This window comes from Microcaecilia unicolor, chromosome 2, assembly GCF_901765095.1.
Source record: "Microcaecilia unicolor chromosome 2, aMicUni1.1, whole genome shotgun sequence".
Lineage (NCBI taxonomy): Eukaryota > Metazoa > Chordata > Amphibia > Gymnophiona > Siphonopidae > Microcaecilia > Microcaecilia unicolor.
The window spans coordinates 540,439,728-540,462,877 of record NC_044032.1 but is presented as its reverse complement, the minus strand read 5'-3'; the positions used below and the strand labels follow the sequence as shown (position 1 = coordinate 540,462,877).

At 47.6% G+C, this 23,150-nt stretch overlaps 1 protein-coding gene across 2 annotated transcripts in view; it reads right to left on the bottom strand.

Moving 5' to 3' along the window:
* N4BP2 (NEDD4 binding protein 2) overlaps positions 1-23,150 on the bottom strand; it is a 274,364-nt gene that overhangs the window by 225,061 nt on the left and 26,153 nt on the right. For both annotated transcript variants that reach the window (XM_030191320.1, XM_030191321.1), the window contains exon 2: positions 8,725-9,039. In XM_030191320.1, coding sequence (XP_030047180.1) covers positions 8,725-8,950 — 226 coding nt within the window. In that variant the 5' untranslated portion in view covers positions 8,951-9,039. The remainder of the gene's footprint in view (positions 1-8,724; positions 9,040-23,150) is intronic.

Below are 23,150 nucleotides of genomic sequence, written 5' to 3'. Positions count from 1 at the left end.
ACTGGGTTCCCCGTGGATCCGACACTGGGATTCAGTCTTCTTATATCATGTGGTAGAAGACTTAGGTGAAGATGGATAGTCCAGGACCTCGAGCATCTGGGGCCTTGGGCTGATTCACAATCGCCACTGTAATGTGTCGAGACAGATAGAAGATCTAGAGAAGTCTCAGCAGAGAAAACCCCATGACCTTCATGTTCATCAGATGAGCCATCATTGAATTGAGCTAACAACTCAGACAGAGCAGCTCAGATCCAAACCCGTCCGACATGGAGGCCCGGTAACCTCTACGACGGGGTCGAGAAGTTGACTCTCCAGACGACTCCAGTGAAGGAGAATCGACCCAGTAGGCTGCGAACACCAATACCGGAGGCAGCATCGGTGAAGGAGATCTAATCCCAGGTGAAAAGCTAGATGCCGCAGGAGGCGCTAGCACCAATGGCACTCGATGGTACCCATGGTACCGTGTCCATAACAGAGATGGGACCGATGGTACCGATAGTACCCATGGCACCGACGGTACCGATGGTATACATGGTACCGATGGTACCCATGATACCCGGTACCGATGGTACCCATGATACCTGGTACCGATGGTACCCATGATACCTGGTACCAATGGTACCCATGGTACTGATGGTACCTGGTACCGATGATAGTCATGATATCTGGTACCAATGGTACCCATGGTACCGATGATACCTGGTACCGATGGTACCCATGATACCTGGTACCGACGTCCGATGCCAGGATACCTCCATAACAGAGGGAGCAACGCTCTCGGCACCGACCGACGTCTGATGCCAGGATACCTCCATAACAGAGGGAGCAAAGCTCTGGGCACCGATGGTACCAATGTCCGCCGATGCGCCAGAATGACCTGCAAAGCAGGAGGCGCGGAGGCAGGTGGAGACCCACTCGATGCATCACTGTACCCAGCGTGCATCGGTCTCTATCGGACTCAAAAATTGATCTCCTTTGGGCATCCCTGGCAAGTAGCATACGTCTCGTCATTTTGAGACACTACTTGCACTTCTCAGGGAGATGATCTGGCCCAAGACACGTCCGCCGATGTGCCCGAATGACCTGCAAAGCAGGAGGCGCCGAGGTGGGAGGAGACTCACTCGATGCATCCGGTTGCAGCGGGTACAAGGCTTAAAGTCAGTGGTGTGCTGGAGCAGCTCTCACAGCTCTCGAGAGCCATTTGTTAAGTTTTTAATAAATTTGGGACTTTAACAAATGGATTCCTAAAATGTGGGCTTGGCCTCCTGAATTCTCTTTTACTTTGCTGGCGAGAAAGAGCCCACAGATAACAATTTACCAGCACACTCTTTTTTAATAAGAAAAAAGAAAAAAGGAACTTATAAAGAAATATCTATAAGTTTTGATTCTCATTTCAGGCACAGCCCCTTGTGACTCTGGCAATTACTTAACCTTTCCTTGCCCCAGGTACAAAAAGTACCTGTATATGTAAGCCACAATGAGCCTGCCATGAGTACAAATGAAAAAATAAAGAACACCCAAAAGGGTAAAATAAAAAAAGAGATTTAACTCCGAGGACCTGAAGAAAACACAAAGCACTAACGAACTCCGTATCTCCTCAGACGCGGAAAAAGAAGAACTGAGGGGCGTGTCTGCACGGCGAGCGGGAAGATGTGTGCGCACATGCGCGGTGCGATCGCTCGCGCGACGGAACGCCGTTAAAGAGATTTTTAGATTTTGCTTTAAAATCCTCTGGGGCCGACGTGACGTCACCCACTTGTGAGAATATCAGCCTGCTTGTCTTCGGAGAATGTGGAGATATTCAGTGGCAATACATGTCAGCGGATAGCTCATCACAAGCGATTTAACCAGCCTGGAGCCATTTCTGGCTGGTTAAATAGCTTTGATTATTGACCCTTGATTTGCTTTATGATTTCGGCCAGGTGTCTGTCACCTGGACCAGCCAATTATGGGGACAGAATGCTAATCTTGTTAGACCTTGTTCTAACTCAGGATGGCTTATTTTATATTCTTTTCATAGCATATGTCCTATTGCCTAGAGGAGTAAGAGAGGAATGTCACACACATTTGATTTAAAAAAAAAACTGCTGACATCACGTGACGCCATGACCAGGAGCGGTTGTTGAAACCTCCGCTCCGGCCAGCTTACCCACTAAACCCTCAAAATCCAGGAAATTGCCCCAGTAAAGAACTGCTAAGCGCACTAGCCCGCAGCAAGAAGGGAAGGTAATTAAATCAGCGCTACTCACGGAGGAATCCATGGCCACGAAAAGCGTTCGCTGTGAAAAAGAAAAGACGCGGGCCGGAGAGGAAAAAATGGCGGCTCCGGCGAGCCCGGCTGCGACTGCCTTGAGCTCCGTGTGGGTGGCGGAGGTAGCGGCGGAGGTGACGGCCGCCATGGAGCCTTTACTGGATTGGCGCTTGGGGCCCGACAGTAAAATAACGCTAGTCCAAGAAAACTTGGGACAGCTTACTAAGGAACTGGCGGAATATCAGCAACGTCATGGAGCCCTCAAAGATAAAGTGCACAAAATGGAGGAGGAAAATATTAAGCTTAAAACCATGGTGGAAAGCTATGAAGGACAGCTTGAGGACCTCGAGAATAGATCACGGAGGAATAATTTGAGATTTGTGGGTTTGCCTGAGGCCTTGGAGACTGTAAATCTGCGGGTATTTTTGGAGAAATGGCTGCCAGAGCAACTACAACTCCCAGAAGACCTAGGAGTTCTCCAGGTAGAGAGAGCACATCGTGTGGGGCCCAAGCCCGCGGAAGCCGCACGTCCAAGAGTGGTGATCTGCCGAATCTTAAATTTTGCGCACAAAGAGGCAATATTGCAGGCTTTGAGGAAAGATCAGGAGCTGCAATATGGGAACAGAAAGATCTTATGTTTCCAGGACTACTCGGCAGCGGTGGCGATGCAGAGAAGGAAGTTCTCTCCTATCTGCACAAAACGTTTTGAAAAGAAAATTCGATTTGCATTGCAATATCCAGCTAAATTAAGAGTCACCTATCAAGCGACCACGCAAGTTTATACCACGATCGAACAAGCACAAGCTTTTTTGAACTCCGTGGAACACCGCTGAATGAAAGGTTAAGTGGAGGATCAACAGATATCTAATGGAAGACGAGATCGAGGAACACAGGGATACAACAAACTGGATTACAAAATGTTAATTAGATTGGAAGCTGTTAAGGCCCACCTTGATGAGCGGAATTGGTGGACCGGCAAGATTACGATCACAGAAGGAAGCCTAGGAGAATTTCTTGGGCAACTAGAATTCCTGGGGCGTGAGCTGTAAAATGGATTTGGCAGTGGATTGGGATTATTGAGCAGACTACCACAGAGAACTGAGATATAACCTTTACACTAAAGAATTGTGTTGATTTTGCCTGAGCGGCTTGAATTAATCTCAGAGTGATACTGCCGAAGGCCATCCCAGGGAAGTTCTTGCAGAGGGCTGTGGAGGATCCTCCTGCAGACCAGAGGGAAAGCCTAAGAACTATGGAATAAGGTTTTGTGAAGTTGGTTTAATGCTGTTTTTGGGACTAATTGGAAAAGTTACACAATCATAAGTTAGAGACATACTGAAGAGAGGGAAGATGAGGAAGAGCAATTTGTGTTAGTTGGTTTACGAGAGGGAGGGGGGTAGGAGGTGTTATACGTGATGGTCTCATTTAGAGACTTGGGTTCTGTAGAAGGGATGATGGGGTTTCAGGGGACAGTTGGGTTTCACAAAGGGGAAGAGGGGGGGGGTTGGGGGGGGGGGGGGGAATGAGACCTGGGAGATATGGCTAGTGGGGTTTGGGATTGAACTAACATGGCTTAGGATGATGCATGAAGGGGGGTGGAGGCTGGGACATCCCTCTTCCTTGTGTAAATGGTATACATCTTGTGAACAAACTTCTTATGTGAACTGGGTCCACTAAAAATAGTTACATGGAATGTGGGAGGGATCTCGTCCCCAATTAAACGTTCAAAAATTCTGCAGCACTTGCAAAGACATAAAGTCGATATAGCCCTCCTCCAGGAAACCCATCTATCGGCTGGGGAACATGCCAAATTGCGAACTTGGTGGGTGGGGGATTGTGTATCCGCAGCTGCACAGGGAAAGAAAGGGGGGGTTGCCATCTTGTTTCGAAAAGGGGTAGTGGATAAGGTGGAGGTGACCTTCACTGATCCAGGGGGTAGATTTTTATTGTGTGAGGCTCATATACAGCACCAAATCATGTTGTTTGGCAACGTATATGCTCCGAACCAATATGATCGGAAGTTCTATAAGATGATCACCTCGCGACTGTTAATGTGTAAATCTTTGCCCATAATAGTAGGGGGAGACTTTAATATGGTGATGGACCCCTTGATCGATAGTACCGGGGCTAGGAGAAATGAGATGGGACAAGTCTCTCGGGGGCTGCCTAACCTTTGCCGACAGGTGGGGCTAGTGGATGTCTGGAGGATTTTCAATCCGCAGGGGAGAGATTATACACACCTCTCACGGGCACACGGCACACAGGCACGAATTGATTATTTATTGATTTCAGAACAGATGTTCAATTCAGTGATGACATCTGAAATAGGAGCCGATGTGATATCAGATCATGCCTGGGTGGAACTGAGCTGGGTGCCTAAGGAAGAGAGGGGAGTGGCACGGAGATGGGTGTTTCCCGCGGAGCTATATCGTGATCAGGGTTTTAGGGCCTCCATACATCAGAGCTGGCGGGATTATAAAGCACACAATGCAGCACACGTTGAAGACCCGGTCCTGTATTGGGAGGCGGCTAAGGCAGTATTTCGAGGAGAAATCATCAGCTATATGGCTCACAAATGTAAGACTAGGAATAGAGAGATACTGAGGTTGAGTCAGTTAGTATGCAGAGCTCGGAGAAGATATGGGCAACAGGCCTCCACTGAGAATAGACAACATTTAATGCTCTTGCAGACTAAATTAAATGAAATACTTCATTATAAAGCAGTTAAATCGCAAATCTATTATAAATATCAATTATATAAGCATGGGAACAAATGTGGTCGTTTGATGGCGCGCCTGATTGCAACCAAACAGGGTAAAACTAGGATCTTGACTATGAAGAAGAGGCAGGGAGAACGAATCCATACGGACAAGGAGATTAGTGAGAGTTTTTATCAATACTACCAAAGATTATATGAGGCCCCGCCGGACGATGGTCTATCGGGAGACTCTTACTTAGATCAGATGGGATTACCAACACTGTCCCCTCAAGAGGCGCAGCAACTTAATTCTCCTATTACATCAGATGAGGTGTTTCTGGCGATTAACCAAAGCGCACTGCTTAAGGCACCGGGAGTAGATGGCTACCGTGCGGAATTTTCTAAGATCATGGGAGAAGAAATAACTGAGCCCCTAGCTGCAATGTTTAACATATTAATAGAGCAGGAAAGGATGCCTCCGGATTTAAACACAGCTTGTATTATAGTACTCCCCAAGAAAGGGAAGGACCCGGAACTAGTTGAATCATATAGGCCTATTTCGCTTCTAAATTATGAAGTGAAATTGATGGCTAAGATCTTAGCAAACAGATTAGCGAGAATTCTACCGAATCTTATACACGACTCCCAAGTGGGGTTTGTAAGGGGACGGAAAATCACTAAGAATGTTTGCAAGGTTTTGACATCCTTAGAAGCCAGATGTCGAGGGAAGGAAAATTCTATGCTAATAAGCTTTGACGCTGAAAAAGCTTTTGATAAAGTAAAATGGAATTTCCTATATGCTGTTCTTCAGAAATATGGCTTCACGGATAGATTTTTATCAGGGATTAAAGCATTGTATTCAACGCCAAAGGCCAGAATATCGGTAAATGGAATAGAGACAAAAGAGTTTGAAATAGGTCGGGGAACCCGCCAAGGTTGTCCTCTGTCACCGTTACTGTTTGTGCTGACACTGGATCCCTTGTTGAGAGAAATTGAGGAACAGAAAGCGGTAGCAGGGGTAAAGATAGGGAACGAGGTCTTCAAAGTAGCGGCTTTCGCAGATGACATCTTGGTTCATTTAACAGACCCACAAGAATCTTTGGAAGCTCTATTAGAGATCTTCTCCGAATACGGAGACTATGCGGGCCTCAGTTTAAATTTAGAGAAATCGGAGGCCTTGGCCTCCTCGGAGGAAGTGTGGAGGCGGTGGAGAGGCGAGTTCCCTCTGAGGAAGGCACACACCTCCTATAAGTATCTAGGAATCTTGTTGCCTATGGATCTCTCGCGGTTATATGATCTTAATATTACTTGGCTGTTAGAGGAGACCCAGCAGGTGCTGCAAGGATGGATGGACTTGCCGTTATCAGTGTTAGGGAGAGTAAACTTGATTAAAATGGTGTTGTTCCCCAAGTGGCTCTATGTGATGCAGACCATTCCGGTTTGGCTCCGACGGAAAGATTTGAAGAGTTTTTACAAGTTAGCATCAAAGTTTTGCTGGAGAGGCAAGAAGCCACGGGTTCGTTTCTCACGGCTAGTAGGCAGCTGGAGCCGAGGAGGAATGGGCATGCCAAATTTAGAACTATATAATCAAGCGTGCCAGTTGCGTTATCTAGGAGATTGGTGTTTAGATACGCAACGATACACTCCCACAGCGCTGGAGGCAGCACTTTGGGAACCTTATCAGCTTTTTTCGCTTTTACACCACAAAACACAAGATCTACCGGAAGGATTAAGCAAAAGCGTGATGTTGCGATCGCTCCGAGAGGTATGGGGAGTGCTTATAAGACAATTAGGGGGGGACCCAACAACAACGGATTTGATAACCATATGTGGGAATGGCGCATTTTTGCCAGGATTGTCAAGCCGACATTTTGTTGAATGGGCTAGGCGGGGAATTTCTAATTTGGAACACCTGGTGGGTGAAGATGGGCAGCCCCTTACCGATGAGGAATTATTGGGGAAGATAGGTCACTCCTGGGGGAATAGATTTGCTATACGACAAGTGCGGCACTATATCACTTCTCTACCGGGAGATCCTCTGAGAACTCGGTTGGGGGAAAAGGTACGAGAATTTTTTCACTCATTAGGTGAGGGCGAACTCACAATATCCTTGCGTCATAAAACAATATCAGGATGGCGCCCCCCCAGGGAATATAGACAGCTGAGGAGTGCTTGGGAAAAGGAATTGGGAGTTGTGGTAACATCATGGGATATCACCAAATCGATAGCACGAATACCCCTGTTAGTATCAGATGCTCGCTTGAGAGAATGTGCCTATCGCTGTATTCATAGGGGTTATGTAACTACAGCTCAACTAGCACATATGGGAGGGAATCGCAGTCCAGATTGTCTCAAATGTGGAAGACATCCGGGCACAATGCTGCATATGTTTTGGAGCTGCCCAACTTTGCAAAGGTTTTGGACACAAGTCTGAGGTTTTGGGGAGGAACGGCTGGGGCTACGGATCCTGGGGACAGCTGAACAATTGATTTTAGACATTCCGGGGTCCTTTAGAGGGCGGAACCGCTTTGAAACATTAATGCTCCGTAAGATGAGCTTACTGGCCAGGAAATGTATCTTACAGTACTGGACTGTCAAGGATCCTCCGGCATACTGGCACTGGAGAAACCAGTTGCATCAGCTGGTGTCTTGGGAGGCTGGAGAATCTAGGTTCTCACAGAAAAAGAGAGTCACATTTTTGGCTGTCTGGGGCCCTTATTTGCAAAGTCTAAGCCATAGAGGTCGTAGTTTACTTTTAAATACAGGGTGAACTCCACGGGCTGTTATTGAATGATTTTCCAGGTCTGGGGTAAAGGGGGGGTTAAGGAAGGGAATGGGAGAGGGTGGGGGGGAGACAGGTATATTTGATGGGGTAATAAATGTTGGCATAAAATTCACAAATGCTGTATGTTAGTTAGCAATTGTTGTATATTTAGATTGAGGCTGGATGGCCGTTACATGCAGAGCCTGTATGACAATGTTTGTGTTGCTCCAATGTCAATAAAAAACGTTTAACTATAAAAAAAAAAAAACTGCTCACAAGACTGAACCAGATGTTCTGAACTGCAGTTTCTCATGGAGTACAAGGACATGCTTCCCCGTATGTCCATAACAAACATTCAGATAATATACTCACACACCTTTGGTCTAAAAATTGGGTTAATTTGAAGGTTTTATTTTTTTCTGAAAAGCAAAGCTGTTTGCAGCCTTCATGGACTAGAGCCGAGCACGGCCGCCAAGAGACTGGGCCGTCCCTGCCGCCCCCCCCCCCCCCGAGGTCGTCGACGCTGCTGCTCCCTCCTCCAACCCCCCCCGTCCCCCCCCCTGAGATCGACGCAGCTACTGCTCCCCCCTCCACCCCCCTCCGAGGTCGCCAACACTGCCTCTCCTCCCCTTCCATCCGCCACCGGGCCGGGCTCCCTGCATTGAAATCGCAGTCTCACCTCTGTGAAAGCAGCGCTGCAGGCAGCAGAACACCTGCCTTCGGCCCTCCTTCCCTCCTTGTGTCCCACCCTCGCGGAAGTTACGTCAGATGAGGGCGGGACACAGGGAGGGAAGGAGGGCCGAAGGGAGGCGTTCTGCTGCCTGCAGCGCTGCTTTCACGGAGGTGAGACTGCAATTTCAATGCAGGGGGCAGACGGTCGACAATGGAGGGCGGGTGGGACTGCGGCTCAGCCCGGGGAATTTTGTCCCCCCCTGCCCCCCCCCTCTTGGCGGCTATGGAGAAGAAATCCAGATGTATGCCTGTGATTAGACAGACAGGTTTTGTGTTTACCTTTAAAATCAGACTCTGAGAGAACCATGTACACCACTCCAGGGTCCAGGTCAGAGAACATCTCTGAGAGACTGTTGAGAAGTTCCTCATCTTTGGAGGACAGCTGTGATGATGCCACAGGTCCCGGAGGTGGAACCATATCAGAAGCATAAAAGGATACAACCTTCTCAGAGTTCAAAGTTGTTCTAGAAGGGCTCACAGAGGCAGTTTTCTTTTTCTTCGGCATCTCTTCCCATATGACTTGTCGTTGTCTTCCTTATGGAGTCCCCATAATGACAGCAAATGGAAAACAGAACAAGTTCATGATACGCAGTCCTAAGGGAGAAGAGGAGGAACATCTTAAATACACATAAGGAAACTGAAAAATGTAAAAAATTTGGCTTTTAGAGTCAATTGCTCACCCTTCCTAATATGAGCTCAAGGCATGTTACAATTCAGGCACTGTAGTTATTTCCCTAATAGAATTTAAATCTAAACTGTATCCAAGAAAACTGAACGATGTGGCTTGTCCACTACCGCAAGGAGAAATGGAACTGAAACACAGGCCTACTTGATTCTCAGCCCACTGCTCTAACCACTAGCCTATTACTCCACTCTATACATATCTGTAAGCATGATAGGCAGCACAACTTCATTACATTTCATATACTGCATTTACACAACAGTTGCATCAAAACAGATTGTGAGGCCTCTAGGAACACCGAAGGGAGTAATAGCTTTTCCTTTAGTTTAATTCCCTCTTATAAGTTTTGCTATGTTCTTTTTCTTTTGGACTACAGAGTGTTTTTGTCTGGTGAACCTGGAGAAGTGGATTTGCTTCTGAATTTTGAAGACCTCACTGAAACTGTGGCATGGGAAAATTAGGTTCTTACCTTGGTAATTTTCTTTCCTTTAGTCATAGCAGATGAAGCCATTACGTATGGGTTATGTCCATCAACCAGCAGGGGAGATAGAGAGCACTCAAACTTTCACAGTGCTCTCTTGGCCAGCTAGCTCCACTGCCTCTTCAGTATTTGAAGCTTCCAAAGCAGTATGGCCAACCGCAATGGGAATCACAAGAGCTTTCCTCACAGCGAACGATGGCCCATCACAAGGGCATGAACTCATAAAGGAGGGAATGCACATCCTCCTGGAGGGAATAAACTCATCCTCCTTATTGTATAAGTGGAGGGGAACACACGCGCCTCCTGGAGGGAATCACACATCCTCCCAACACACTGGAGGGAATGAACTCATCCTCCTATTTATAGAACTGGAGGGGAACACACGCGCCTCCTGGAGAGAATCAACACATTCTCCAAAAAAAAACATGCTGGAGGGAATGAACACATCCTCCTAAATTTAAACTGAACATGAATCCTGAAGATTGTTTTCCAACTTTCTCCCAAGGAAGGAACTTCAGGAAATCAGAACAGAACATGAAAAACAGATTCACAGCATACAGACAATCATACAGGGAGGGCTCATGGCTTCATCTGCTATGACTAAAGGAAAGAAAATTACCAAGGTAAGAACCTAATTTTCCCTTCCTTGTCATCAAGCAGATGAAGCCATTACGTATGGGATGTAACAAAGCAATCCCTAGATAGGGTGGGAACAAGCCACACCACGCGCTAGCACTTGTGCACCAAAACGTGCATCCCTCCTGGCAGCCACATCCAGCCTGTAATGTCGGGCAAAGGAGAGCTTAGAAGCCCATGTTGCTGCACTGCATATCTCTTGAAGAGAGAGTGCTCCAGTTTCAGCCCAAGAGGAAGAAATCGCTCTAGTAGAATGTGCCTTAAAGGCTACAGGTGGAACCCTGCCGGCCAGCAGATAAGCTGAAAAGATAGTTTCTTTGAGCCAGCGGGCAATAGTGGCTTTAGACGCTGGAGACCCTCTGCGAGAACCGGATAGCAAAACAAACAGATGATCAGAAGTCCTGAAAGAGTTAGTAACTCGCAGATACTGCAGCAGAGTCCTGCGCACATCCAAAAGGTGCAGCTGCCCAAAAGATTCTGGAAACTCTTCCTCTGAAAAAGAGGGCAAGAAAATAGGCTGGTTTAAGTGAAAGGCTGAAACCACCTTAGGCATAAAGGAAGGCACGGTCCGAACCGTGACTCCGGACTCTGAAAATTGCAGAAATGGGTCTCTACAGGACAGCGCCTGGAGCTCTGACACCCGTCTCGCCAAGGTAATGGCCACCAGAAAAACGGCCTTCAGTGTCAAGTCTTTCTCCGATGCTCGCCGAAGCGGCTCAAAAGGAGATGCCTGCAGGGTTTTCAAAACTAGCCCCGGGTTCCAAGCTGGACAGGGTGCTCGCACTGGAGGTCGGAGCCGAAGCACCCCTCTAAGAAACCGTGCCACATCTGGGTGAGCAGCCAAAGACACGCCTTCCACCTTACCACGAAGGGAGGCCAACGCTGCCACCTGCACCAGCAGTGAATTATAGGATAAGCCTTTTTGTACACCTTCCTGCAAAAAGTCCAGAATCGGCAGGACAGGAGCCCGCATTGGAACACTGGCTCTGGAAGCACACCAAGACTCAAACAGGCACCAAATCCTGGCATAAGCCACGGAAGTGGACCGCTTGCGGGCTTGCAGGAGAGTGGAAATAACTTTATTGGAATAACCTTTATCCCTCAATTGCGCCCTCTCAATAGCCATGCCGTAAGACCAAAGCGGCCGGCGTCTTCCATGGCTACCGGTCCCTGAGTCAACAGGTTCGGTACCAGAGGTAACGGCAGAGGAGCCTCCAGGAGCATCTGTCGGAGGTCTGCATACCAAGGTCTCCTTGGCCAATCCGGGGCAATGAGGACCACTTCTCCTGGGTGCAGCCGAATCCGCAAGAGCAGGCACCCTATCAAGGGCCATGGGGGAAACACATAAAGTAGACCCGGAGGCCAGGGTTGAGCCAAGGCATCCAACCCCGCCGAGCGAGGATCTCTCCCGTCTGCTGAAGAAGCACGGGACTTTGGTATTGGCACTTGTCGCCATTAGATCCATCACGGGCTTGCCCCATTTGGCACAGATCTGCAGGAATACTTCGTCTGCCAGATTCCATTCTGCTGGATCGATCTGATGCCTGCTCAGATAATCGGCCTGCACATTGCTCTGACCTGCAATATGAGCTGCCGACAGACACTGAAGATGCAGCTCGGCCCAGTGACAAATCAGTTCGGCCTGCGCGGCTAGTGCTCTGCACCTTGTTCCGCCTTGTCGATTTATATAGGCCACCGTTGTCGTGTTGTCCGACATCACTCTGACAGCCAATCCTTCCAGGGTCACTTGAAAGGCCAGAAGCGCCTGAAACACCGCTTTCAACTCTAGGCGGTTGATGGACCACTCCGACTCCTCGAGTGTCCATAGACCCTGGGCATGCTTCCCCTTGCAGTGTGCGCCCCAGCCCTTCAGGCTGGCATCTGTTACCACTAGGCACCAAACGGGGAGCGTCAGTGGCATTCCTCGCCGCAGCATGCTGTCCGAGAGCCACCACTCCATGCTGAGACGGGCCGCAGGGAGCCAAGTAAGTCTGCATTGGTAATCCTGAGAAATAGGAGACCATCTCCGGAGGAGGGAATACTGTAGAGGTCTCAGGTGCGCTCTCGCCCAGGATACCACTTCCATCGTGGCTGTCATCGATCCCAGCAGCTGGACAATGTCCCAAGCTCGCAGGCGGGGCATCCTCAGGAGCAGACGGACCTGATTCTGAAGCTTGCACCGCCTCGGCTCGGGTAGGAACACATAGCCCGAGACTGTGTCGAACCTGGCCCCCAAAAACTCTAGAGATTGTGAAGGGGACAGGTGACTTTTGGCCATATTGACGACCCAGCCTAGAGATTGCAGTACTGAGACCACTCTGGCTGTAGCTTGTAAGCTCTCTGTTGCAGAGTCTTCTCTGATGAGCCAGTCATCTAGGTACAGGTGAACCCTGATACCTTCTCGCCTGAGAAAAGCAGCTACTACCACCATTACCTTCGAAAAGGTTCGGGGAGCTGTGGCGAGGCCAAAAGGCAAGGCCCTGAACTGGAAATGTTTTCCCAACACCGCAAACCTCAGAAACTTCTGGTGCGGGGGCCAAATCGGTATGTGCAAGTAAGCTTCTTTCAGGTCTAGAGACGTGAGAAACTCTCCTGGCTGAACCGCCGCAATGACGGAGCGCAGGGATTCCATGTGGAAACCCGGCACTCTCAGGGACTTGTTCACTTCTTTTAAGTCCAGAATAGGGCGAAAGGACCCACCTTTTCGCGGCACCACAAAGTAGATGGGAGTATCGGCCGCAGCCTTGCTCGGCGGGAGGCACCGGGGTCACTGCCCCTAACTGAATCAGAGCTTGTAAAGTCTCCTCCACCGCCGCCCGTTTGACGGCAGAACCGCATCGGGACTCCACAAACACGTCTCTTACTGGGGCGTTGAATTCTATTCTGTATCCATCTCTGATCAGGTCCAGAACCCACTGATCTGAGGAAATCTTGGCCCACTCCTCGACAAAGAGGGAAAGCCGTCCTCCGATGACAGGCATCGAGGAGAGGGCTGGCGCACCATCATTGAGAGGGTCGCCCCTGAACTCCTGGTCTTGAGCCACCGGCTGCGGAATGCTTGTCCGAGCGAAAGGAGTTCCTCTGCTGACCACGGGCACGTGAAGTGAACCCAGCAGAACGCCCCGGGCGGTACCTTCTAGCTTCACGGAAGCGAGGTCTGTACGAGGAGTGGACCGCCTGGCCCTTAGAGGAAGGCCTCTGCCTATCTTCGGGCAAGCGCTGGGGTTTTGGATCACCCAGGCCTTTCACAATTTTCTCTAACTCCTCACCAAATAGGAGAAGTCCTTGAAAAGGCAACTTCACCGACCTTTGCTTAGAGGCCATGTCCGCTGCCCAGTGTCGTAGCCACAGACGACGGTGAGCCGCCACTGCTACTGCCATTTGTTTAGCCGAAGCTCTGACAAGGTCATAAAGGGCATCAGCCAGAAAGGACAAGGCCACCTCCATCCGCGGAGCCACATCCAAGAAGGGCTCCGCTCCATCTCCGGGCTGAGCCACTGCCTGTTGCAGCCACGCTAGGCAGGCTCTCACAGCATAACAGCTGCATGCAGACGCCCGAACAGTGAGACCTGCAATTTCAAAGGACCGTTTCAACGCTGTTTCCAGCCTACGGTCTTGAACATCCTTCAGGGCAACACCTCCTTCAACAGGGAGGGTAGTTCTCTTTGTCACCGCAGTGACTAGGGCATCCACTGTAGGCATTTGAAAACGAGCCATATGTCCCTCACGCAGAGGGTATAACTGCCCCATAGCCCTGGAAACTCTCAAAGGTCCCTCGGGGTCAGCCCACTAAGCCGAAACAAGCTCTAGGATGGAGTCATGCAAAGGGAAGGCCCGAGCAGCTTTTTGGTACTAGCCATCCTGGGATTACCCGAGGAGGCCATGCCACTGTCAGGATCTTCAATCGAGAGGGCCTGCAGGGTATCTGAAATAAGCGCTGGCAGCTCATCACGGTGGAAAATCCTCACCGCGGAGGGATCATCCAGATCCTGTGGTAAAAGCCGCACCTGACTCTGGTTCCTCAGACCAAGAACGTCTGTCAGAGTTCTCCGAATCCTCACACCCCGACCACGGGGGGGAAAAAAGGTGCACCACAATCTGAAGGGGAATTAACCCTTCTGCGCTTATCTTTAGGCCAAGCATCCGGGAAAAAAGCCTCACTGGGCAGTCCCAGGCCAGAATCCATCGGGGGGGCAATCAGAGGAGCCTCAGGCGACCCTTGAGGAAGGGCTCTTTTCATCATGTATGCTTTATGCAGCAAAAGCACAAAATCCGGGGAGAAAATCTCACCCTGGGCACCCAAATCCTATCCGGTGCTAGCCACTCCTGAAATAACCTCATCTCGAGGTGCCCCACCCGGCTCAGGTCTCTCCGTGTCCACGGAGGCCGCGCCATGCGGTGTAAGCAAAATGGCACCCGCTGCCAGCTCAGAGCGGGAAGAAACATCGCTCACCATGCTCGGGCCGGCTCCTACGCCAATACAGCACGATTTACAGAGCCCTGCTGCTGATTTGCGCTTACCACAAGTGGAACAGCGCTTTACATTGTCCGCAGCCATCGCCGAAAAACGGCAGTAAAATCCAAAATGGCGGTTTCGCGCCAAAATCGCCCCGATCGCGGGCCCACCCCGGAGGAGTTGGAAAACACTCTTACCTCAAAGGATCTAGTGTACAACTACGATCCTGCTGAAAATCAGGTCAAAAACCTCTGTTCCAGCGTCTCTGCGTTTAAAAACGCGACGCGACTTTTTTTTTTTTTTTTTTTAAGCTGTGAGGAAAGCAGAGGTATTGAAGACTCTGGAGGCTCAGATGAGTGGGAAAGGCAGGGAAAGGGCGAACCTATATGCCTGCATCCACTGTTGGTGGGTAAGGACAGGGAAAGCAAGGCAATATGTCCACATCCACAGAGGTATGGGTAAGGCAGGGAAAGGGCTAACCTATGTGCCTTTAAAGTGAAGCTGCTATAGCCTCCAACACCCCGGTTAACAACTGGCAAGCCAGGAACCACCTCCCGGCAGATTTTTCTGGAGCTCGAACAAGCTGCAGCCACCCTGCTAAGGGAGATAGAGAATACTGAAGAGGCAGTGGAGCTAGCTGGCCAAGAGGGCACTGTGAAAGTTTGAGTGCTCTCTATCTCCCCTGCTGGTTGATGGACATAACCCATACGTAATGGCTTCATCTGCTTGATGACAAAGAAAAAGAAGTTTTTATGATATTGTCTCCAGGATTTGTATTTCCGTGGTCAAACACCCCACTTTTTATCCATATCTGTGTTTTCCCGTGGGGCGTTCAAGTTCTCCACTTGATTGCGGATTTTTTTGAACATTTTGAAAGCCAACATATTTTAATATTTTTGCTGTCTGATCATTTTATTTTTCTGGTTGGGTTAGTCCTAGTCTCTCTTTACCATTTTTTTTTTTTGTTACATTTGTACCCCACGCTTTCCCACTCATGGCAGGCTCAATGCGGCTTACATGGGGTAATTGAGGGTTAAGTGACTTGCCCAGAGTCACAAGGAGCTGCCTGTGCCTGAAGTGGGAATCGAACTCAGTTCCTCAGTTCCCCAGGACCAAAGTCCACCACACTAAACACTAGGCCACTCCTCTTAAGTTATTTCCCATGATCTCATTTCCATTTTTCTGTTTCCTTATCTTATTCCCTTGTCCCCAACATCTATCTGACATTGATCCTTCTTGAGACTCTGGGCAAGTCACTTAGCCCTCCATTGTCCCAGGTACAAATAAGTACCTGTATATAATATGTAAACCGCTTTAAATGTAGTTGGAAAAAACACAGAAAGGCAGTATATAAGTCCCATTCCCTTCCCTTCCTTCTGCTCCCTATTTTTCCAACGCAGCTTCTCACATTTGACTTTGTCCATCCATAGTTTGATTCTTCCTTTTCTGCACCTCCAGTCCTCAAATTTCCCTCTTTGTTTTTCACCTACTTACAAGTTTCTATCACCTAAGAACAAGGTTCATCAAGCGCGGTATTATTAGGAAAGGTATGGGAAAACAGGTGTGAGCATGTTATAATGCCGTTGTATCGCTCCATGGTGCGACCGCACCTTGAGTATTGTGTTCAATTCTGGTCGCCGCATCTCAAGAAAGATATAGTAGAATTGGAAAAGGTGCAGCGAAGGGCGACTAAAATGATAGCGGGGATGGGACAACTTCCCTATGAAGAAAGACTAAGGAGGCTAGGGCTTTTCAGAGACGGCTGAGGGGAGACACGATAGAGATATAAAATAATGAGTGGAGTGGAACAGGTGTATGTGAAGCATCTGTTCATGCTTTCCAAAAACAAATCGGAGAAAACTTTTCTTCACCCAACGCGTAATTAAACTCTGGAATTCGTTGCCGGAGAACGTGGTGAAGGCGGTTAGCTTAGCAGAGTTTAAAAGGGGGTTAGACGGTTTCCTAAAGTACAAGTCCATAAACCACTACTAAATGGACTTGGGAAAAATCCACAATTCCATGTACAGAATGTTTGTACGTTTGGGAAGCTTGCCAGGTGCCCTTGGCCTGGATTGGCCGCTATCGTGGACAGGATGCTGGGCTCGATGGACCCTTGGTCTTTTCCCAGTGTGGCATTACTTATGTACTTTTGCTTCCCTAAGGGGTCTTTTACTAAAGATTAGCTCGAGTTATCTGCAGCAGGGTCCATAGGAATAATAATATGGGCCCTGCTGCAGATAACTCAAACTAATCTTTAATAAAAGACCCCCTCAGTCTCCAATCACCCCTTCTTTCTCACAGTCCTTCCCCTGTCTAGTCCCCCTCTTTCACCTACTTTGTAGTATCCCATTTCCAACCTCTGTACTCACCCACTCTCCAATCTCGTCTATCGTCCTCTCTTTCTCACAAGCCCAGCTCCTTTCCTGTCACTTATCTCATTTCGATAATAAGCCACTACTATTGACACCACACTTTTCCTATTTTAATACAAATAAAGGGAAAAGGCCTGAGAGATCCGTGGTAATACAGCACCCTATGGCCAGTTTGTGCCTTTAAAATCACTATTTAACCTTTAATTTTAAATAATTCAGTCCAAACAACCATATAGCGCACTTATCTTTTCACCCGACAGGACCCGTTTCATCATCAGGCTTCCTCAGGGATCTGTCGCTTTAACTTTCCAGTGAGATTATATGTGGAAACAAATTTAGTTTGGTGAAAAACTTCTCATTTCAACATCTAGTGCTTTTCTTCTGTTCTTTGCCCCCTAACCAGCCTCCTGTCCCCCTTTTTACTTCCTCCATTTCCAGTATCACTCATCCCCTTCAAAGATGTTCCCTTCCTTTAACACTCATCTTTTAATCCTCTGTCCCTTTCAACTGTCTTCCAACCTTTCCTGAAACCCTCTAGGTTCTTCAAGTATTCTACCCTCCCCACCTCTTTACAACCACTCTTACATCCCTGTTCATACTCTTCATCCCTGTTCATACTCTTCATCCAGAAATCTAATGTCCATTATACTCCTAAATCCCTGGCAGAGATTGCTTTCTTCTATGCCCTCCCCCCAAGATGTCAATATACAAGGGACTGTTAAGCATTATTGTTTGAGCTAGCAGAACTTGCCTCTTGAAGCACCACAAGGCCAATTTCACTGTTCAGAGTACTGGTCAGATCCTGTAAGCAGGAATCAGTACCGTATCAGACATTACTGATGTCGTCCGAGGATGTTTTTATCTAATCCCCCAGTGCATGTACTACAGCAGTGCACTCCTATATGGACTGTTGGGCCTCCACATCCTTCAGCCTTAGGCTTCTCTTTTTATGGCCATAAGGCCCACCATCCTTCAATTACACTGCTGTCATGAACCTCATGCCTAACCAAAAGAGATGCATCAACTATTCTTTCAGGTCTTCAGTATTTGAGTATGTCAGCACTCTGGCAAAAGGCAGTTTCAGGCTCAGGTCCTCCTCTCCGCTGGTTGCACATTGTAGATGTCGGCCATGGCAAAACCAATTCAGAAAAGGGAGAGATGAACTGCTTGACCGTCTGCGTCAATCTCTCTGGTTAAAAATTGGGTAGCTCCTATTTTCAGCAGGGTGGACATCAGGTTCCATGGAAGGCGGTTTCTTGGATTGCCCGGATATCTTGGGCCACCTTCACTGTAGCTTGCTGAGCTGCCTCCTCCCTCTGCTGCTCACCTGTGAAGAGGTAAAAAATGCATTGTCAGTAATGATAATTCAACCAAAATTTATAACATTTTCCCCACCTGAAAGAATGTTAACCCATGAGGTACACTAGTCTATATTATCCCACTTCCTCCACACCCCTAACCCTCTTCCTCCCTCCTAGACCACAATGATGTATTAATCTTTTGCTATGAACACATACTCACCACCTTCTGCCAAAGCATGCATCTCAGCCATATCAGTGCCCATATGCATGCCTTTGATGGCTCCCAGCAGAAAATTTACTCTGATCATCTCCTACAGCAGCATGTTCAAGGGTGAAGGCTTTTTTTCTCATCTAGCTCTTAGGCTTTTTAGTCATGCCTAGCTCTTCATTTGGGGCCTGAGTGTCACACCATTGGTGCTTTAGTTGCTGGATGAGTATGATCTCCACTGCTAAACTACCAATGTCCTTTTAGACAGCATCCTAAGTCTTTCTCTTGGTCACTGCCAATGTCTTGACTGATTTCATTCTGAAGCGCATGCTGTAGTTCTTACAGACCTACCAGGTCAGAAGTCTCTTGCATCAATCAAAAAGCACATATTGCATATGCATTTCTTTTCCTCCTCCTGCTTACTGCTGGTTCCCACCTGCTAGTCATGCCTGGTGGGTTTTTCTTGATCCCTACCTTCGAGTACTACTTCCACTCCCAGTTTTTTTTTTCTCTCTAAAATGTTTTATATTTATTAAAATAACTCTACAACATTCAGTTTCTCAAAGAGCACAACCCGCTCACATTTGTCCACGCAGGGGCTCATAAATCCTAAACTATTACATCTGGAACAAGCTCATACTCTATGTCTACTACTACCAGACTCATAATATCAATTTAGTCCCATACACATTATCCCCTACCCATCTTTACCCTATACCTCCAACATGCAACATCCCCTTCCCATCCCTTTAACCATCTCTAATCCCAACTCAACTTGAGAACATCCCCTAGCAAGCACTTTGGGGCACTCTCACTCTCCTTTCCCACTCCCCCCTTATCCCACCCCCTCCCATAATACTCCACAAACCTACATACTTAACAATTGCTGCTGTAATCTAGCCCAACCTCCCTTATATCTCAATGTCCCCTCCCTACAGTATGCCGTTAATCGCTCCATATATATTAGCTGGCCCAGTTTACATTTACAATCCCCCAATGTCGAAGGATCTGCCCTCTTTCAATGCTGTGCTATGAGGCATTTGGCCACGGCCAACCCCCAACGCAACCATTTCCACGCCTCCCAATAATCACTCTTATTATATAACCCCAAAAGACACACCACCAGACTACACACCAAAGATGATCCAATCACTTTTACTAATGCTTTCATAACCTCTTGCCAAAAAGGCACCACCGTGGGACATGTCCACCATATATGCATAAAAGAACCCTTATGTAAATTACACCTCCAACATAGGTCTGATGTATATAGGTCCTCTTCAATCTCTCAGGTGTGTAATACCATCTGGATAAGACTTTATATGCATTTTCCTGCACGAAAATTACAAGAGGACCTTACGAGACTGGGAGACTGGGCGGCTAAATGGCAGATGACGTTTAATGTGAGCAAGTGCAAGGTGATGCATGTGGGAAAAAAGAACCCGAATTATAGTTACGTCATGCAAGGTTCCACGTTAGGAGTTACGGACCAAGAAAGGGATCTAGGTGTTTTCGTAGATGATATGTTGAAACCTTCTGCTCAGTGTGCTGCTGCGGCTAGGAAAGCGAATAGAATGTTGGGTATTATTAGGAAAGGTATGGAAAACAGGTGTGAGGATGTTATAATGGCGTTGTATCGCTCCATGGTGCGACCGCACCTTGAGTATTGTGTTCAATTCTGGTCGCCGCATCTCAAGAAAGATATAGTAGAATTGGAAAAGGTGCAGCGAAGGGCGACTAAAATGATAGCGGGGATGGGACGACTTCCCTATGAAGAAAGACTAAGGAGGCTAGGGCTATTCAGCTTGGAGAAGAGACGGCTGAGGGGAGACATGATAGAGGTATATAAAATAATGAGTGGAGTGGAACAGGTGGATGTGAAGCGTCTGTTCACGCTTTCCAAAAATACTAGGACTAGGGGGCATGCGATTAAACTACAGTGTAGTAAATTTAAAACAAATCGGAGAAAATTTTTCTTCACCCAACGTGTAATTAAACTCTGGAATTCATTGCCGGAAAATGTGGTGAAGGCGGTTAGCTTAGCAGAGTTTAAAAAGGGGTTGGACGGTTTCCTAAAGGACAAGTCCATAAACCGCTACTAAACGGACTTGGAAAAATCCAAAATCCCAGGAGTAACATGTGTGGAGTGTTTGTGCGTTTGGGAAGCTTGCCAGGTGCCCTTGGCCTGGATTGGCCGCTGTCGTGGACGGGATGCTGGGCTCGATGGACCCTTGGTCTTTTCCCAGTGTGGCGTTACTTATGTACTTATGTACTAGGACACATACCGATGCTTTCTGCACCTCTCCACAAATAACTTCCCACTCCTGGTCAGAAAAACGGCGATTCAAGTCCTCCTCCCAAGCCCCTTGAAAACTAAATGGACTGGGACCATATCCCCTTAAAAATTTGTATATCACTGATATTGGTCTGGGAACCCTCCTCAACAAAAGCCACAAATTTAACCTCTCCTGAGGATTCTCCTCCCTCCATCCCACTGTCCCCACAAAATGTTGAATCTGTATATAAGGAAATGTATCTCCCCCCCCCCCCCCGACAAATTATAAATGGAACTCAGCGTATTAAAGCTCTTCACCCTCCCCCCATGCAGCACAGCCCGAAAATTCACAATGCCCGCTTGTTCCCACCACACAAAACTAGCATTCTCTCTACCCGCCCCAAATTTTGGCTCCCATCTCAAAAGTGCCAATGTCGATACCCTATCATCCACTCCCAGTTCTTATCTCACTCTCCCAGCTCTGCCACATCCACTTTCTACCCTTCCTTTGACATTCTTACATAGAAAAATGTTTAACCTTTAAGAAGGAATGGTTGACTGATCATCCAGTTGGACCGATATGCCAAACCTAACTGTAGGTCTTCATAACATGTGGATTCAAACCATTTTGGAATACCTTAAAACTAGTAATGTTATCTGTGGAATATGCTTGAAATCAGGAGTTAAAGAGAGTGGAGTTCAGGTAAAAAAAAAATGGAGTGAATGAAAAGTCATGTCAGTCAAAAAACCCACTTGGTTGCTGTCACAAAGTTTCAAAATCTGAACTAAGGACTTTTGAAAACTCTATTGACTAAATCACCTGAAATTTGATAGAAGAAAATTTGTGCTCTCCGCATTAGGGTTCTTCAAATTAATGGTATTTTCTTTTAAGTTTCAGAATACACAATATTTTTTTTTTGACCTAAACAATTTCAGACTTTTCTAGATAACAAATTTAGAGCCCTGTTTACTAAGGTGTGCTAGTGTTTTTAGCATGCGCAAAACACTAGAGACATCCAAATATTCATTCCTATGGGTGTCTCTAGTATTAGTGTGCGCTAAGTTTTAGCATGCGCTAAAAAAACACTAGCAAACCTATAGCACGGCTTTGTAAAAAGGACCCTTACTATTTAACTTGGTATGAAAGTCAGGTAATTGACTCTTAATGATTACTACAGACACTGAGTGAGTTAATGTAAATGCAGCTTTTGCCTAAGTTTTCTTCTTTATTTTAAGATTCCCTCCTGTATTTTATTTTTAAGCAATTTTAACAATTGTACTCGTTTAACTGGTGCTATCCACTCTTTTACATTGATTGTCACATGTATGATTATCTCCCAGTTGGTGGGAGATCATATGTGTATGCTTGATGAAAACAGCTCCTAGCTCTCAGAGAACGAGTCCGTACTGTTGAGGCTAGAGTAGCAGACTTGAAGGAGCTGAGGGAGACAGTGAGGTACATAGAGGAGGCCTACAGGGACACTGCACAGAAGTCCCACCTCCAATCTGGCAACCCCTGTGCTGCCTTGGAGGAGGGAGGTCTTCTAAAAGGAGAGCATCACCCTGGTGCAGATGGAAGTAATCCTGTATCCAGGACCAGCACACCAGGGGATGTGATATCCTCTCGCACCAGGGACGTGTCTACAGGATCTACTGCCCAGGAGGGAAGGGTTAGGATAGCTGTTGTAGTTGGTGATTCGATTATTAGGCATGTAGATAGTTGGGTGGCTGATGGACATCAGGATCACCTGGTCACTTGCCTGCCTGGTGTGAAGGTGGTGGACCTCACGAATCACCTAGATAGGATTTAGATAATGCTGGGGAGGAGCAGGCTGTCTTGGTACATGTGGGTACCAATGACATAGGAAAATGTGGGAGAGAGGTTCTGGAAGCCAAATTTAGGCTCCTAAGTAGAAAGCTCAAATCCAGAACCTCTAGGGTGGCATTTTCTGGTGCTACCCATTCCACGCTCAGGGTCCAAGAGACAGGCAGAGCTCCAGAATCTCAATGCATGGATAAGACGATGGTGCAGAGAGGAGGGTTTTAGATTTGTAGGGAACTGGGCAACATTCTGAGGAAGGGGAAGCCTATTTCAGAAGGATGGGCTCCACCTTAACCAGGGTGGGACCAAGTTGCTGGCATCAGCATTTAAAAAGGAGATAGAGCAGTTTTTAAACTATAACCTGGGAGAAGGCTAACAGTCGCTAAAAAGCGCATGGTTCAGAACAAGGTATCTTTCAAAGATACCATCAAAACAGGGAAGAAAGGACATCCTGATAGCGAGACTGAAAAAA